Source organism: Passer montanus, unplaced genomic scaffold (assembly GCF_014805655.1).
Source record: "Passer montanus isolate IOZ18808 unplaced genomic scaffold, ASM1480565v1 scaffold15, whole genome shotgun sequence".
Lineage (NCBI taxonomy): Eukaryota > Metazoa > Chordata > Aves > Passeriformes > Passeridae > Passer > Passer montanus.
In genome coordinates this window covers 1,265,663-1,282,673 of record NW_024362051.1, presented here as the reverse complement: position 1 = coordinate 1,282,673, position 17,011 = coordinate 1,265,663, and the positions used below count along the sequence as shown (strand labels likewise).

Genomic DNA, 17,011 nt, shown 5'->3' with positions numbered 1-17,011 from the left:
TTACACACCAGGAATAGCAACCTGCCTGCTTAGCACCAAGGGCCCTTTGCTGTGCGGTGACTGAGAGCTTCATCCCACGCTGGATTGCTTCTTGAGATGAGATGCTGATAGCCCTTCCCTGTGTGACTGTGGCTGCCTGGCTCTGGGAGAATTCCCCAGCCAGCCAGGAGGCAGCACATGCTGAGTGTGGCTGCAGAATGCAGGCAGGCTCTGCCAAAGCACCAAGAGCTGGGTGTGCTGCCTGCAGTGAGCCTGCCCAGCAAAGGGCACATCTGTCCAGCTGTGCCACTGAGCCTTGGCTCTGAAGGCTCCTCAGGCAGGCACTTTGTCACCTTGTCCACTCTGCAAATCCCTTGATGACCACCAAGCCCATGAGATATGTGGAAATCCTGTGTGTGCAGAAGATGTTCATCAGTAATAATCACTGCTCACATGCACGGGTAGGAAAATTTAAAAAGAGATAGTCAGTGCAATTCCTAAATACAAGCCTTTTTTAGAAGAAAACTGTTATTACCACATCATAATGGAGCTCTGTTTTCTGGTTGGCCTGACAGACTAGAATGCTGTATAGATACTTTCTTGCAGACAGGCAAAACCAGAAGTCCATATAGGCATGTACAGAGACATAACTGTGCAAAATACTTAATTAGTTGTCCATTACTTAAAGCTGTTTCAAAGCTAATTCATCATTAACTTAATAGATCTTTTAAGGAAGACATTATTGTACAAGCACTCTGATCTTATTGTAGTGTACTGCTGTTCCTTCCCTTCCTTCTGATATTTATGCTACTCAAACACCAGGTCTGTCTTTGGAAGGCTGCAGTTAAATAAGCTCTGTGGAGGTAGCATCGTGTTTCCTAGCAACACCATGTCTGTGGCAGTGATGCTGCCTTCCCTCTCTTCTCTAAACGCAAAGTCATGTCCATTAATCCCCAGCTGCACTTAAAACTTTTCAGGGATTTTGCTAGCTCCCTACTGTTCGTGTTTTCATTTTGCTCAGACGCTGCAAGGCAAACTGCTTCAGTGATTTAATTCTTGTCGGTGCCTCAGTAGAAAACCAACCACATGGGTATATTCACAATTACTATTTGGTTTTCATTTAAAACAAATAATTTGTCCTACACCGTGCTGCCTCCCCTCAAACATTATCATTTTGGTCATTCAAACAACCTGACAAGTGGAAGAGATAAACTAAGCATCTTGAAAATCTATTACCTGTGCTGCAAAAGTAACTGATTTTTTTTTTAAGCTAAGGTATGTAGTGGAAAAATAACCTTAAATTTAAGTGAAAGAGGCATTTTTTAAAAATACACAACATCGCTGAAATAAAAATTGTAGGACTTGTTTCTGTCTGCTGACAGCTTTCTTGTAATGTCAACTGAATAGTCTTTGACCTCTTGTGATACCAGCTGTGTGAGTTCCAGGGGTTTCACTTTGTTGTATGTGAAGCTCCTGCAGCATTGTGAGAATGAGTCTGGGGTCAGAGAAACTGCTCTCTGACTTCACCTGCCTACAGCCAAGGCAGCTGGGAGGAGCAGGAGGAGATAAACTCAGAGCTGTGGCTTTCTGAACAGCTTTGTGAAAGCACACATATATTGTCAGGCAGCACAGCCTTCCTCCTGCTCAAAGAGGTGCTGGGAGAGGTTAGCTGCAGCCCTCAAATCTGTCACTCCACAGACAAATACCTTTGCTTGTGTGGATTGGGTGTTGATGGATCTGGTTGTATTTACCAAGGCTGCAGTTTGGTTTTCTTACCTTTTTTCATAATGAATATTCAGTAAGACACAGTAGTGTCTCCTGAGACTCATTTACTTACAGGAGAAAGGAGTTGAGGTATTCTATCACCTATGGACATTTGTTAGAACATGTAAGCAGTTTAACTAATTAATATTTTTGTTCCCAATTTGGCTCTTGCTATACAATAAGTCATGTCATATTCGTAGTCAATTCAAAACAGTCATCTTTGAGGGTATATCTCTTCTAATATGTTTTTCAGAAAGTGTAAGATGTGACACCAAAATATAAGTAAATTTAGTGTTAAATAAGTAGGTATTCTAAAATTACCATCAACGAAGGAAAATATTACTTAATTTATTTAAATAAATAAAAGTATTTATTTACACTTTCTGTTTAGACACGTTCTGGAGAATGATGCAACACTTGGTACAAAAAGTCCTCTGAGCATGATGAGCTTGTTGAAGATGTTCTCCCTCATGTGTACACACATTCAGAGGGAAAAATGAGACAGATCTGTCAGCAGACTGTCATTTCTATCAGCTCAAGGTCTGGACCTTCAGAGGGTTCTGAAAACAGGTGTTGCCGCAGGTAGGGCTCCTGAGCTAGCTCCCCATTTCTGCAGGGTGTCCCCTTCCTTCACCGAGGAAGGGGAAGGACCGAGCCTTTTTGTCTGCACAGTGACACGGCCTGAGCGCAGCGGGGAGGGGGTGCCCGGGGCTCACCTTGTCCGTTTGTCCTCCCAGATGGCTGCCCGGACCTGTGCAATGGCAACGGGAGGTGCACGCTGGGCCAGAACAGCTGGCAGTGCGTCTGCCAGAGCGGCTGGAGGGGGCCGGGATGCAGCGTCGCCATGGAAACCGCCTGTGCCGACAGCAAGGATAACGAGGGAGGTGAGCAAACCGGGAGCCGCTGTCCGGCACAAGGGCTGGCGCTGCTGGCCGGTGTCACACTGCTCTCCGGCAGGGCACAGCGAGCTGCGGCCGTGCGGGACCCGCAGCCACCCCGGCTCGGTGCCAGCCCAGCCCGGGCGGAGATTGCTGCGGGATCGGGGACACCGGCACGGAGCTCCCCGTGCCCCTCGGAGCAGCCACCGAGCTGGCCTGGTCCTGTCCTTCCCGTGCACAGCCCCTGCCAGGCTGTCCCTTGATGTGCACAGCCCCTGCCACACTGTCCCTTGATGTGCACAGCCCCTGCCAGGCTGTCCCTTGATGTGCACAGCTCCTGCCAGGCTGTCCCTTGATGTGCACAGCCCCTGCCAGGCTGTCCCTTGATGTGCACAGCTCCTGCCTGGCTGTCCCTTGATGTGCACAGACCCTGCCACACTGTCCCTTGCTGTCCCATAGCCCCTGCCAGGCTGTCCCTTGATGTGCACAGCTCCTGCCTGGCTGTCCCTTGCTGTCACCCTGCACAGTCCACATGCCATGCTCTGCAGGGCTGGGTGGGGTTTGCTCAACGAGCATGTAGGGCTGACATTCTTGCTCTGTTTTCCCTGCCCTGTGTCAGGCATATCGCTATTAAATATAGGATGTGTCCTGTGTTTAAATATTAAATATAAGATGTGTCCTGTGTTTAAATATTAAATAGAGGATGTGTCCTGTGTTTCCATATTAAGTATAGGATGTGTCCTGTGTTTAAATATTAAATAGAGGATGTGTCCTGTGTTTCCATATTAAGTATAGGATGTGTCCTGTGTTTCCCTTCAAAGATGTTTTTCGGGTTTTGTTTGGCCTTCCATGGTGGCCTCAAAGTAGTTCTGAGATGTTGTGCTTTATAACCAGATTGGTTCATTTGCTCCTTCATTTAAAGGAACTTTCTTATTCCTTTCAAAATAATGTCTTTAATAAGTCACGTAGATTCTTTTTCATGTGCTTCTGCTCTCTGCTTTAAACCAAGCATCAGACACAACTTTTTTTCCTTCAGACTCCTTCCTTTTCCTTTGGCCAATAATTAATCTAAAGAAAACATCCGCTGTTTGCTGATTAATAAATATTTTATAAATGTGTTTCCTAAAACTGCAAAGCAACATTGGGCTGTATCAAGGGTAAAATTGTCATTAGGCTGAGTGCTTTAATTTAAGTAAGTCCCAAACTGAGGAACAGGTGTATTTGGTTTTGATTACATGATATTAACCACACCTGAATATCATCAACTTGTTTTAATTTGTAAATCCTCTGTTAGTTCCTTAGTTTCACATGCTCAGTGCTTACAAAACTATTTTAGAAGTTCTAAAGCTATTTCAGTTTCAGAGAACTAGAACTTGCTTTATAGCTGTTACTGAATTTTGAAGAGCAGAATGTAACTGCAAGAGTACATTAATTGGCTTTTAAATATACAACAAAATCCACTAAATTTGTGTTAATATTCAGTGTAGGAAACTAAAAGGTGAAATGCTTAGGTTTGTAGTTTTACATGCTTTGAAGATTATAAAGGGAAATTTGAAAATGGATGTATTATTAGAATCTCCTCAAAGAAAGGAAAAAGGTTGGAAATGTTATTAGAAAAATTGGAATAAGAGGTTCATTTATCTATCCAGGACCTTATTTTGCACTTGTAAGACAGACAGGCAAGCAGGGGAAAAAATTACCAGTGACACTATTCAGCTGCTCATCCTGATGAAAAACTGTAGAACTGTAAAACTTATTCAAGGTAAACAGGAGCTCATCAGAGGCAAAGAATACAGAGAGAATTGCCATACAACAGATACAAAATATTATGAATTAATAATTAATGCAGAATTGTATATTCCATTATCATGAGAGTTGCATGGATTTTGGTTTACTATAGTAAAGCACCTGAAAGAAAATTAGTTGGTCTAGCTGAGGGCTGGAAAGGCTTATGGGAGAACTCTCCAGATGTTCTCAGTGTTTGCATTTTAAGTAATTTTTTTCCAGAGACTAGAGAGGTTGCTGCTCACGGGTTCTTGTGAGTGTAAATAGTTTCAAAATTTAAGCTTGATCCAAGAGACTTCTCAACCTGAGAAGTCCCTTTGACTCCCATGTTTTCACATGTTTGTTTTTTTTATAAAGGTGGAAATTAGACTCTTGTCTTCTGAACCTTTGCTTAGCACTTTAATTCAATGATCATTCCTGCTCTTAATAGTCTCATCCTTATTAATTTCCATAGAATGTTTATATAAGGGAGCTCAACACCTGTTCAGCTGCTGTTTCTCCTCAAGCTTTTCAGGGGTTGCTGAAAAACCAGAGGCACTTTGAGCCACGCTGTTTCCTGCACACTGCTCCCCCCAGGCTGTGCCACTGCAGTGCTCTCAGTCTCTCCCATGCCTTGGTGATTTGTGCTGCTGCAGTTTGTTTAATTATATTTTGGGGATCAGATTTCTCTGAGGTGTCCTGGGGTTCTGTCCCATGTGAGCTGTGAGGACAGAGGCATTGTCCTGACCACCGGTTTGTCAAATTCACAAGAACTACAACAAAACTCAAACACAAATATAATTTTAATCATTTAATGATTAACATATCAGAATGCAGTCCTGCCTTTGCCTGGGATGCACTGTTCTGTACATGTCTGGTTCACTGCACACCTGGCCAGGAATCTGTGCTCTGAGCTCTGTGTTCTTAGGGGAGTTTGCAGGAATGGAGAGGCTGGAAGGGCTGCATGTGTTCTGTGCTTCAAGCTGCACCTTTATGTAATTGTGACTCTATATAAAGGAACAGATAAAATTAAGTTTTCTCATTAGACAAAGCTGAAAAGTCTACTATGGGAATCAATAGTAAAGGCCCAGCTAGTTACCAGAATGCCAAGTTTCACATAAAATACAAGTTTAGTGGAAGTTAAAGAAATTGCCTCTTCTCCCAGTCACTCTTTTCATTTGAAACTCAGCTGAGTTTATTTGCAGCAAAGTGTTGAAGTCATTTGCTGCTCCATTACCAACATTGCTCTGTTAACATAAGCAAGTAGTTCTGGGGTAGTACAGAACACACAAGCTGTTCTTTTGGAAGGCAGTAGGGTAGCTAAAAATATTTTATTCCTTTCTCCTAAATGAGGTCTTTTCTGGACAGCCTCCTTCCTTTCTGTCCATCTCTGCATATTGTTAAAATGCAATTCCTTCAGCATGTCACTGAAAGGGAACTATCATTTCCTGTCTTCTGTGGCAGCAGATTTAACATATTTTGGAGCTTTATCCCTGTTCAGCCATTCTTATTGCAATTGTATCTCACAATCAGATTCAAATGCCTAGGGCCAAGTCTTCATTTTATGGATGTCAAGGAGAGCATTGCCACTGACTCCAGAGGGTTTCCCATTTGTCCTGCTTTGTCTTATTATCTGCCACAATGCAAACTCCGTACCATAGTTCAAAAAGAGAAAAATGAAAGATTATACTTAATATTTTCTTTCCATTTTAGATTAATGTCCTTTTGTTGGTTTATTCCTAGAAGAGGCAGATGAGTCCTCCTCTCTTTTAGACTTACAAATCTTCATTTTAAATGAGATGTCAGTGTGAATTACTGGCATAAATAAAATGTGATTCCAGAGCAGCGAGAGGAGAGAGTCTCCAAAGCTGCTTTCTCCTCTTAGGGCTGTTCAGGGTGAATGATCTGAGGTAGCACTGGGAAATTCACCTGCTTGTGTCCTTACCATCACATGTCAAATCAAGATATGGGCTTAACTAGGTCTGGAATTGCCCAAGGCCAGGTTGGAGGGGCTTGGAGCAACCTGGAATAGTGGAAGGTGTCCCTGCCCATGGCAGGGCTGGCACTGGATGAGCTTTAAGGTCCCTCCCAACCCAAACCAGGCTGTGGTTCTATGATTCATAATGAAAAGATTTAGGGTTACTATGGAGCACAGGCTACTTTGCTGAAAAAACTTGAAAGTCTCTTATTTATCTTTTTGGGGGTTTTTTGCTGGGTTTTTTCTTTGTGTTTGTTTTGTTTTGGTTTGGTTTGTTTTTATTTCTCTGTAAGGACAAAGCCTAACTGAAAAGTAAGGGGATTCTGGTATGGACTCACTTTTAACATGTCTCTAAATTGGAAAGTGCTTCTATTTTCCAAACCATATTTGGATTACATAATTTGCTCACTGTGGCTGCTTCTAAAGCTAATATCTTCCTTTAATCAGTCCCTCAGTAATCTAATCATTATTAAGCATCTTTTGGAGGGATTAGAAATAGCTTTATTTTAAGACCTGTAATTGTGATTACAATATATAATCCCCCTAATAGACGCGTATAACCCATTTAATTCACCGTGGCTTTATTTTAGGAAATTAAGGAATTACTGATGATATTTTGAGGAATGGGAGAGAATATGCTACTTTTTACATTCCTATTTCTTTTTGCATGTTGTACAAGGAAATCACTACTGTGGCTGTTTATACCCATCATTTTGCAATAACTATTTTATAATAATTTGCTTGTTCCTAAATAGAAAAATGTTTTTAGTCTCCTTAAGTTACTTCTGTTTAACTACATTTCACCTTAGGGTTTGCAGTGCTTCCAGCTGCATGAGACAATGAGATACACAGCAAAACTCAGATGTCTTTCCTAAAGTATAGTTTCACTATCTGTTGGATGCAGTTCATATCCATCACATTTAGGAATCTTTGTCCTGAGTGTCTTGGGATAATTTGGGAAAGAGATTTAAGAATCCTGTCCTCTGCAGAGACAACCTTGGCATGAGCCCATATTGCCCACTGGAGCTGCTCTTTCTAGGCTTTCCTTTTCCTTCTTTCTCTCTTCTCCCACCTTTTGCATCGGTTCAAATTTACTCATTTTTGTAGCTCTATTGGCAAGAAAGTTAAATTATGTCAGAGAAAGACAAACAGCAAATAAGCAAAGTTCTGCTAAATTTGTCTGTTTCATATTTGATCAGGATGGAGAGGGCAGGTGCAGGCAGGTTAAAAAGAAATAAATTTTTAAAAAAGCTTAAACGCAATCACTGCTTCTATCACTTCCCAGATCACATTTCTCCTCACAATGTAATTATCTGGACTAAAATTGGTAGGAGAAGGAAAGGAAGCAACCCATAGCAGTATAGAATACTAAGCCAAATAGAAATGAGGAATTTCTTATTTGTTATGCAAAGTGGCACATTCTTTTTAAAATACATTTTAATTTCTTTTCCGCTTGGCTTTCCAAAGAGAGATGTGCATCTCTCAGAAGGCAAATTTTGCCCTTCAGTTTGTTACTCCATATCTTTAACCCCACCAGGAAGTACAGTTGGTGGTAATTCTGTTTGGCACAATACATTAAAGATAATGAATTAGAGAAAGGCAACTATCTGCTCCAGTATGAAATCTCTTCAATTCACAAGAAAAATGCATTTCTAGTGAAGTTCACTGTCAGGACAGTGCACTTGACTGATTGAAAGGCTGTTTATTTGAGTTATCTTAGAAAACTCATCTCTGAAATTAGACAGAAGGAAAATAGAAAGAAAAGAGAAGTGTCTTCCTGCAATAAACATTTAGAAAAAAATTGCTTTTAGAAAATTACAAATCCTGTGACTTGATACTGCATCAGGCTCGTGACATTTAAGATAATACAAGTATTTCACAGCACAAAAGCAAATCATGTAATTTAGCTTGCCTCAACAAGCATTGCCTCAGCAGGGGTCTCTAATTCAGCACAGACAAAAGATTTTATGAAGTTCTCAATATAAATACCCAGAATACTCTTGGCACAGAAAATACCTTTCCCTGTACAATAGTCAGTTGTGGAACATTAAATGCAATCAGGAGCTGAAATTCTGTAGTGGATGGGGGCCAGAGTGAGTCACGTGGGCTCGGGTATAAAATCTGTATCAAAAGTAGGCACTCAGATTTTGACAAGAGCTAATGAGTGTGCTTGTGTGTGATTGTGTTACAGCTCCATGTCAGCCTCTAATCGCCCTCACACGCATTAGCCAGCTTATCCCTCCCTGTCCCTCTCGGGATGTGGTCTGCACTAACTCACAACTGGGGAGAAGGGAAAGCAAGGAGCTCAGAGCCTGCAAATTCCATGGTTTGAAAAGGCACCAGCATCCCTCTAGGTGTCCATGTGCACTGGAGCTGGGCAAACGTTGCTTTTTAAGGTTGTTCTCAGCTTGCAGCCCTTTGAGTCAGCCTGGCTCTGAGCAAGGAGTGGTTTGGAGTTGGAGCATTGATTATCCACAGGGACTCCTGGGCTGGAGCTACACCTGCAGTGGGTTCCTGCAGCTGCTGCTCCCAGGAATGAGGCTTTTCCTGCCTGCCAGAGCTCCAGGAGCACAGGGATCCTGAGTGGGCCAGGGATGGGGTGGGTGCTTCATCGCTGTCATCCTCCAGGGTACTTTAAAACCTCATTGGGAAGGGTTTTGGATATTCAAAGGCACAACCAATCTCCAGGTTCCTTCTACTTTACCACAATTTAGGGTTTACAATCCAGCAGTTCAGGTTACAAAAATATTTTGTCGTGCTCACAGTTAGATACAAAAGCCAGTGTTGTAATGAATATTCTGGTAGTTTACAGAGAGTCTTTACAGGGCTGGAGCAGGAATGGAAGCGTTCCCTTTCTTGTGAGCACCAGGAACTTCTGAGGAATTATTTTGAATGATACATGCCAATATAAATAACAGTAATTAGATCAAGCTACAAAAGTGTGGAAAATTGGGTTAAATATTGGATAAACTTCCTGGTAATAAGATATACTGGGCTGTGGCATAGCCTGCGTGTGGAAGCAGTTTTGCATGCAGTTTTAGAGCTCAATTAATATATTTCTGTGTTGGCAGAGAAGGCCTACTCTTTTGATAATCTGATAGAGCATCTCTAATTCTTTCACCTTGGGTATATTAATACTGCACATAATTAAAATCGGTTCATGATAAATTAACTAATTTGCCCTTAGAGTGATCAAAGACCCTTTTGCCCTCAGGGTTTGTAGTAGCTGCTGTTCCCCCCTCCCCACCTCCATTTTAATCATCAGTCTGAAATGTTTATTGGAAAAAGAAAAATTTCCAGGAATTAGGCTCTGAAAGTCCCCAGCTCCTGCAGCTAGTGAAGTGTAAGGATGCCCTCTGCTGAGCGTGGGCTCAGGAGTTTTGGGTTGGAAGCAGAATTTCCCTTGCTGGGTACAGAAAGGATTGGCTGAGCAAGTTGGATGTCAGGTCAAATTCACTCATTCTGATGTGCATCGTGAATTGAACCAGAAGCACAACCTGCAGGTACTGGAAGAAGTGTGCAAACTGTAGATAATTTACTCATTGGGATTTAAAAACCCCAATAGCTCAAGCATCAACTTTCTGCAGAAAGGTGCAGCACCTTTCTAGCTCTGCAATCCAGTAACCTGGACACGGTGAGAAATATATTCAGTGACACTGGAACAGTGATGCTGAGAGGTTCTAAACACATTAGAACAGTAATGTGGTAAAATATATCACTGTTCCTCCTGAGAGCTTTTTTAGTCCTTCTAATGATGGTCAAGAGGAACACAATAATAAGGCAGTGATAAATATGACATGCATGAATAGGTTAATCTATTTTCAAGTATTGCTTTGAAGTTTTCTCTATGCTGTGAAGTCTGGTCTGACAAAAAGCTTGTGGAAAAAAGTTCACAGAAAGTTGAGAAATGTGTGGATCCATTAGCCAAGGGAACTCTTCAAGAGGGATACCATGTCACTTGCTTCATTTCTGAAAAGATCTGGGAATTCAGAAAAACCATGAACAGCAATGGAGAGCTAATCCTGTGCTGCCAGTTTAAATCAGATCAAAATTTCCTATTTCTTTCATCTCAGTTAAGGCCAAGTCAGGACTTGAGTTGGTCTCAGATTGTTGGAGGAGGTTCAGCACCATCTTAGCTCCCTCTCCAGTCTCCTCCCTTTAGCATGCAAAGTATCAGAGAGGCCACTGCCCACTTCAAACTCAGCTGTGTGTGCCATGAAAAGCAGCAGTATTTTTGTGAGGCAAGTGGTGATGGTTTGTCATTGAATTAACCATATAAATAATTCAGCATACCTGAGGAAATTTGGAGGATAACAAGCTCTGAAATAGATATTAAAACCCACAGTACTGAATTCCAATTAAAATTTATGTTAATAGCAGAATTTTCTTTTACAGAAGGTACTTTTGTTCTAACTCTGGTTTTAATCAGCTGAATCTAATGCAAATAAATGATTCTGTTACAGTTTACTTCATATGTAACAGTACAATATAGTTGGGGAAATGGGCTGAAAGAAACCTACACCTGAGGAGGCACAAATGTCACTTGTGTCACTTCTTTGTCCAGTGACTGAGCAGTGAAGCAGGGTGCCCAGTGAGGCTGTGCAGTTTCCATCCTTGAAGACATTTCAAAAGCTGTATGGGCAACCTTGGCAAACAGCATCTGGTAGCCTTGCTTGAGCAGGGGGCTGAGCCTGATCCCCTCCAGAGGTCCTTGCCAATCTCAGCCATTCTGTGATAATAGTCCAGATAACAAATTAGGCAAACGTGGTGCTAAAAGCAGATATATCCTGACATTAACCACTACTATTTCATGCATGGAAGGAGAGATTTCAGAGCAGCAAAGTCAATAAGAGCAGCAGCTGTGGATGTGAGCAGCACAGTGGTGTCTAAGCCTTTGATACCGAGCAGCAGTGCCCAGGGCCTGGCTGTGTGTAAGCAGACCCAGAGCTTGCTGCTGCTATTGAAACAAGCTGGATCTGCTAGTTCACATGAGGTGAAAATACCCTAAATCCTGGATCTTGCTATCTGAGGATAAATTACTACAGGAGAATATAGCCATATAAGTAACAATGTTAGAAAAAGTAAATTGTGTTATGCTCTGTGCCTGTCTTTTCTAAATATTGTTATAAGCATCTGAAAGCATCTGAGTCTGACTTCACAACTGCAGTAAACTCACTGCAGAACTGCAGCAAAACCTTCTTACATGGAAGGAATCACAGGCAGGTTTTTCCCTGCTGTAGAATGGAGATGTTTCCAGCCTCCCAGGTCCTGAACTGGCAATTCAGAGCAGTTTGATTGCCTGCTTGATTGTTTGTGAGATAACGGTGAGATTGGCAGTGGCAGGGTAATTTACTGAAGATTGCAATGTCAGACAATATCCAAGGGGGCTCGTGAGCATAAAGATGTGATTCACATGACTGACAGGAGCCTGAGGGATTGATATGCCCATTCCGAGTTCATGGTGTCATCACAAGTGTTTGGCTACAGCATCCCATAATCGTCTGCATGATGAGATCATTACAGGCAGAACTTTTGCTCACCTCTAATAACAGGTATGGCCAAAATGGGATGCAGCTCGAATAGGTAAATGTAAATTTGTCAGAGAGAGAAATTTATATCCTGTGGTGTGCCTGTTATTTCTAGTGTGTTGATAGGATTTCCTTGCCTGGTGGTCATCTGAGAGCTGCATGGACTTAACAGTGGGCAAAGCTCTGTTCACAGTTGCAGAGGTGTCACAGACTGGGGGAGAAGCTGAGGAATTCTCAGAGCTTAACAGGAAAACTGCCTTGAGTTATACCCTGAAGCTAATGATGTCCTCAGAATGATTATATAAAGAGGGGAGAAAATTAGCTGCAGCAGAACAGAAAGATCCTGCAGCCTTGTTGGAAAGAATTTCAAGATGAATGGAGCTCTTAATGTGAATAGGCGAGTGACCTTAAAGCAACATATAGCTCTCACAACAACATTGTTTGTCTGACTTAAATCTCCTTAGAGGCCTGAATGAAACATTGTCAGCATAACTTGGCAATTTTGTTTTTAAATCAGGTCAGGCACAGTCATTTCAGGCACACAAAATGGGTTGGAAATAAAAGGCTAATTGTAAAATAAGAATGTTTTTTATAGTTTTAGATTGTTTCTTTTCCTTTAGGTTGTTGTTTTTCCAGTTATTTTTCTAGCTACTTTGCTGGTCTGTTGTCCTCTGGAAAATCCTGAAAATGCATGAGTCATGATCTTAACCTAAGGTACTTTTGTCCGCTCCCATACTGGAATGCTCTCTCTTGTGTATGATTTGGAATGCATGCCCAGGCCATATTTGTATTCAAAAATCAGATTGATACACCTTGGGAAGTTTTACAGACATAAGTAGATTGCAGATTGAACTCCTGATTCTTGCCAGAGTAGATGAACAAATGTTTGTAAATTGTTAGAAATTATAATATTTCAAAGCAAGTGGTTAATAAAATCAGTAGAACTCCATTGACAGAATATATTTCAGTTAAATAATGATACGAAATGAGGAGATGATGATAGAATCGTTACTGTATGTGCTAAAATTGTTATTTATCTAAGTATACAGGGTGATCTCCCCCTTGATTCCATTTTAATTTCTAGTGTAAAAATTCTATTTTTTTTCCTTAAAAATGGATCATAAAAAATATTCTTTATAGATAACCTAATCTGTAACATGATGACTGAACCCACCAACTTTGTGGCTGATCCTTCCTTATCCAATCATGCACACAAGTTGTGAGCCAGGTGTCCATGGGAGGTGGGAGTTCCAGCAGTGCTTCCCTGGGAACTGCCAAAATGGCTACAGTGTAATTTGCGTTTTACTCAGCTAATGATAGCTTTGTCATCCCTATCACCTCTTAGCTCCTCAAATAGAACAAATAAAATCAAACAGATAATTCTCAAGACAAAAAATAAAATAAAATAAAAACAGCCAAAGAAGCTAATAACTTAAACAGAAATCCTTTATTGCTTCCATTTCCTTTTGCCTAATTTCAGCCTTTGATTTTTTGGGATTTATCCTCATCTAACCCCGGGTTAAATTAATTGTAGTGGTTTTAAGCAGTGTGCTCAAAAGCCTCATCCTCATGGCACTGTTGACTGAGTTACCAGGTTTGGGGCATGGGGATGGTATGGAGAGTGAACCATTCTTCCCAGCTTTCCCAAGCTTTCCATGGGTATTGCTGCTCCACAGCTCCGTGCTGCATCTCAGTGGTGCCTGTTACCTTTCAGATGGCCTGGTGGACTGCCTGGACCCCGACTGCTGCCTGCAGGCCACCTGCCAGAACAGCCTGTTGTGCCGGGGCTCGCGGGACCCGCTGGACATCATCCAGCAGAGCCACGCCGGGGCCGCCGCCGTCCGGTCCTTCTACGACCGCATCAAGCTGCTCGTGGGGAAGGACAGCACCCACATCATCCCTGGGGAGAACCCCTTCAACAGCAGGTGAGGAAGCCCTTCAACAGCAGGTAGCAGCTGGGAACATCACACCTGTCTTGGTTTGAAAAGACAAGTGTCTGCTAAGGAAGGCAGAAGCCTCCCCTTACAAATGGAAAATGTAAACCCCCTCTCTCCCAATTGCTGTAATTTTGAAATTAAGGGGCTCTCAGGCAAAAATAGGGGAATAGGAATAACAATTCTTTACTAGGAAAACTAAAAATACAAATGTAATAGTACAAACAACAAAAAACTACTGACAGGGTAAGAACATGCCCTGTCGCCCTGTGGGTCAGGGTGGTGGCACAGTCCCATCCCATGGGGGCTCAGCCCTCCTGCAGTGCCAGCTGTGCTTCTGCTGGAGCAGGGATCCTGCACAAGGGGGAAGTTTTCCTCTGAAGCTCCAGGGTGCTGGAGATGGGCCTGCTCTCCCTCTGGGAATGCAGGGCAGGAGAAAGCTGCTCCTCTGGGAATGCAGTGGGCAAAGGCTGCTGTGCTGTTCCAGGCTCAGATTGTATCCAGGTAGGAATGCTTGGCTCCTGCCCTGGGCAGAGCATCTCCCCATGGGATGCTGGAATTTGATCAGCCATGCAGGGACACTCAGTGGCCATGGACAGAAGATAATTAAAAATTAATGGCCCATGAACAGCAGAGATCTCCTGGAGGGAGGATTGGGAGAGATAAAGAAAATTGCCCCATGAACAGAAGAGAGCTTCCCCACCTCTGACAGATAGGAATAGAAATACACACACCCATTTCCAACCTAAGACACACCAGATCTGTGCATTGCATGGGAAAATTTCTGCAAGTGATTCTGTTTGTGGTTTAGCAGGAGCTGCTGCTGCAGGTGCTTCATCTCAGGCATTGATCACACTGAGGTCACACAGGTGCAGTTTATGATGTGGCCTCTATTTTATAACAGAGCTTTATTAGCATTTCAACAGTCTGGCAATGCCCAGAAGAAGGTTTCTTCCACTGAGCAGGAGCTTCTGAGGTTTATATTTTATGAAAACTGCAGTCTAGAGAAAGGGAAAACACTAACTAGTTTCCAGTTCATTTTTAATGTACTGCCATTAGCACAAATTTCAATAAAGGAATAGCATTTCAAATAATTTTTAAAATCCATTGATTTATGGAGTTTTATTATTTATTCCTTACATTAAACCATTTTACTTGTAGCATTGATCCACCTGACTAGGTTTTCTTTTTCTTCTTGTTTTTTTTTTTTTCTGTGCATGTTTTCTAAGATTATTAATTATATATTTTCAATGAATCTAAAAGCCAGGACATCATTAATTAATATTTGATGCCATTGTGTGCTTACAAGAAGATTGGTATTTATCAATATTATATAAATAGGTCTCCATGGAAAGATGCTAAGAAAATGATGAGTATATTATTTATGTTCATATCACCAAAGCTAAAACTGAAGAAAGAGCTTCATTTGACATAACACCCAAAGGATTGCACTTCATTACAGGAAACTGTTTTCTCAGTCAGGATCCCATTACAGGCTTAGTGGGTGATATAGAGCATGTCCCTAAATATTTGTCTGTGAAAAGAGGATCATAATGTTTCTGGATACACCAGGCAGGTCCCCATTGTACTCACCCCCATGCTGCACACAATCATTTCCATATTCCATCAGGAAACCCCTGTTGGATCCTATCCTATGTAATATAGATTTTATGCTATTCTATAAAATACTCCATGCATACACACATGGAGTTGTTAAAAAAGTAGAAAAAAAAAATTGTTCTGCTTTCACATTTTTTAATCCTGGAAGTGTTAAAGGCCAGGTTGGATAGGGATTGGAGCAGCCTGGTCTAGTGGAAAATTATCCTGCCCATGGCAGGGGGTTGGAACAAAATGATCTTTAAGGTCCCTTCAAACCCATTCTGTGGTTCTATGAATTAGTGCTCTAAACTATACAGGAGTTGAGCATTTCAGTCCTGAGGCTTCTTTAAAAACAAAAGAACTCATTGGAAACTTTAGATTTTTATTTTTTCTTATGTTCCTCATGGTAGGATTCTTAGTTCTGTTTTATTCCTCTGAGCTACTCTGCAGATTTTAACATATCTTTGCAAATGACCTATTAATGATGTTAAAATTGGCCTTCACCTCTAAGTTTTGAGGTATATCTACTTCTGGTAATTGTATAGCTCAGCTGCTATTTTTGGTGCCAATTTTAGGCAAATCTAATGTATAGTGTCAAATTGTAAGTTTTAGAACTGATGGCTTTGTCTTTTAAAAGTGTCACAAAGTTGAACTCCCAACTTTTCCATATACTGAAGCTGCCATTGTTTCAAAAAGTAGCTCCTGTAGTTGTGAGCTGTTTGCTTAGCTCAGTCTGTCATTCCATTGAAAGACATGAAAAAGTGGTACAAAATAATGGTTTGGGGTTTTTTTCCAGTCTTAGTTTAAGAAAAATGGGTTTTTTTACTGTGCTAAAGGTATAAATAACAAAATTTATTGATTGTGAAAATAGGTAAATCCATTTTTTTGTTTTTCTGTGCAGAAAGAACATTAAATTATGCTTTCAGGGGGGGAAAAAAGCCATGTGTTTTTACACATTTAAATTCCTTGGTAAAAAATGTATATAATTCCTGTATTAGTTCAATTTTTCAGTTACACTTTTACCAAAGAAAGGTGATCATATGTGTTACTATTAGTCAAAACATTACTTCTTATAAATCTGTATTTTAGCTACATTTTAGCTTATTCTAATATCCATTGTGGTCCTTATTTAGAATTTTAGAAATAAAAAGGAATATAATCGACCAAAATATTTTTATTCAAATTATTTACTAAAATATTAAAATTGAAGGTAGAAAAAATTAAGTCATGAGCATTATTAGTTTTCCTCTGCCATCTGACAATTTCTTTCTAGATCTACTTTCTGCACAGTTTCCCCAGAGAAGCTTGAGTGACTTTTTTCCTGCAACTATTTCTATGTGTTTGTCACATAGAATAATTCAAGTAAAATGAATAATGCCAAGACAATTATCTTGGTCCAATGTGTTCCCAAGCAGATTTTTCTCAACAGGTTTCAATTTCTATTAAATTCCATATATTCTGCTACAAAATGTTGATTTAGCAAATTAAAAATTGACCTGACAGGTCAAGAAGCACTTGAAAGTCCTACAAGAAAAGTAACAGAAATGGCTCGTTTTTATTCATTAGATTTTTTTAAATGTAATACTG

The 17,011-nt window shown here is 41.0% G+C and overlaps 1 protein-coding gene across 2 annotated transcripts in view; it reads left to right on the top strand.

The window, feature by feature from the left end:
• TENM2 (teneurin transmembrane protein 2) overlaps nucleotides 1-17,011 on the top strand; it is a 616,650-nt gene that overhangs the window by 560,142 nt on the left and 39,497 nt on the right. For both annotated transcript variants that reach the window (XM_039701625.1, XM_039701624.1), the window contains 2 exons: nucleotides 2,481-2,627; nucleotides 13,606-13,816. In XM_039701625.1, the coding sequence (XP_039557559.1) occupies nucleotides 2,481-2,627; nucleotides 13,606-13,816 (358 nt within the window). The remainder of the gene's footprint in view (nucleotides 1-2,480; nucleotides 2,628-13,605; nucleotides 13,817-17,011) is intronic.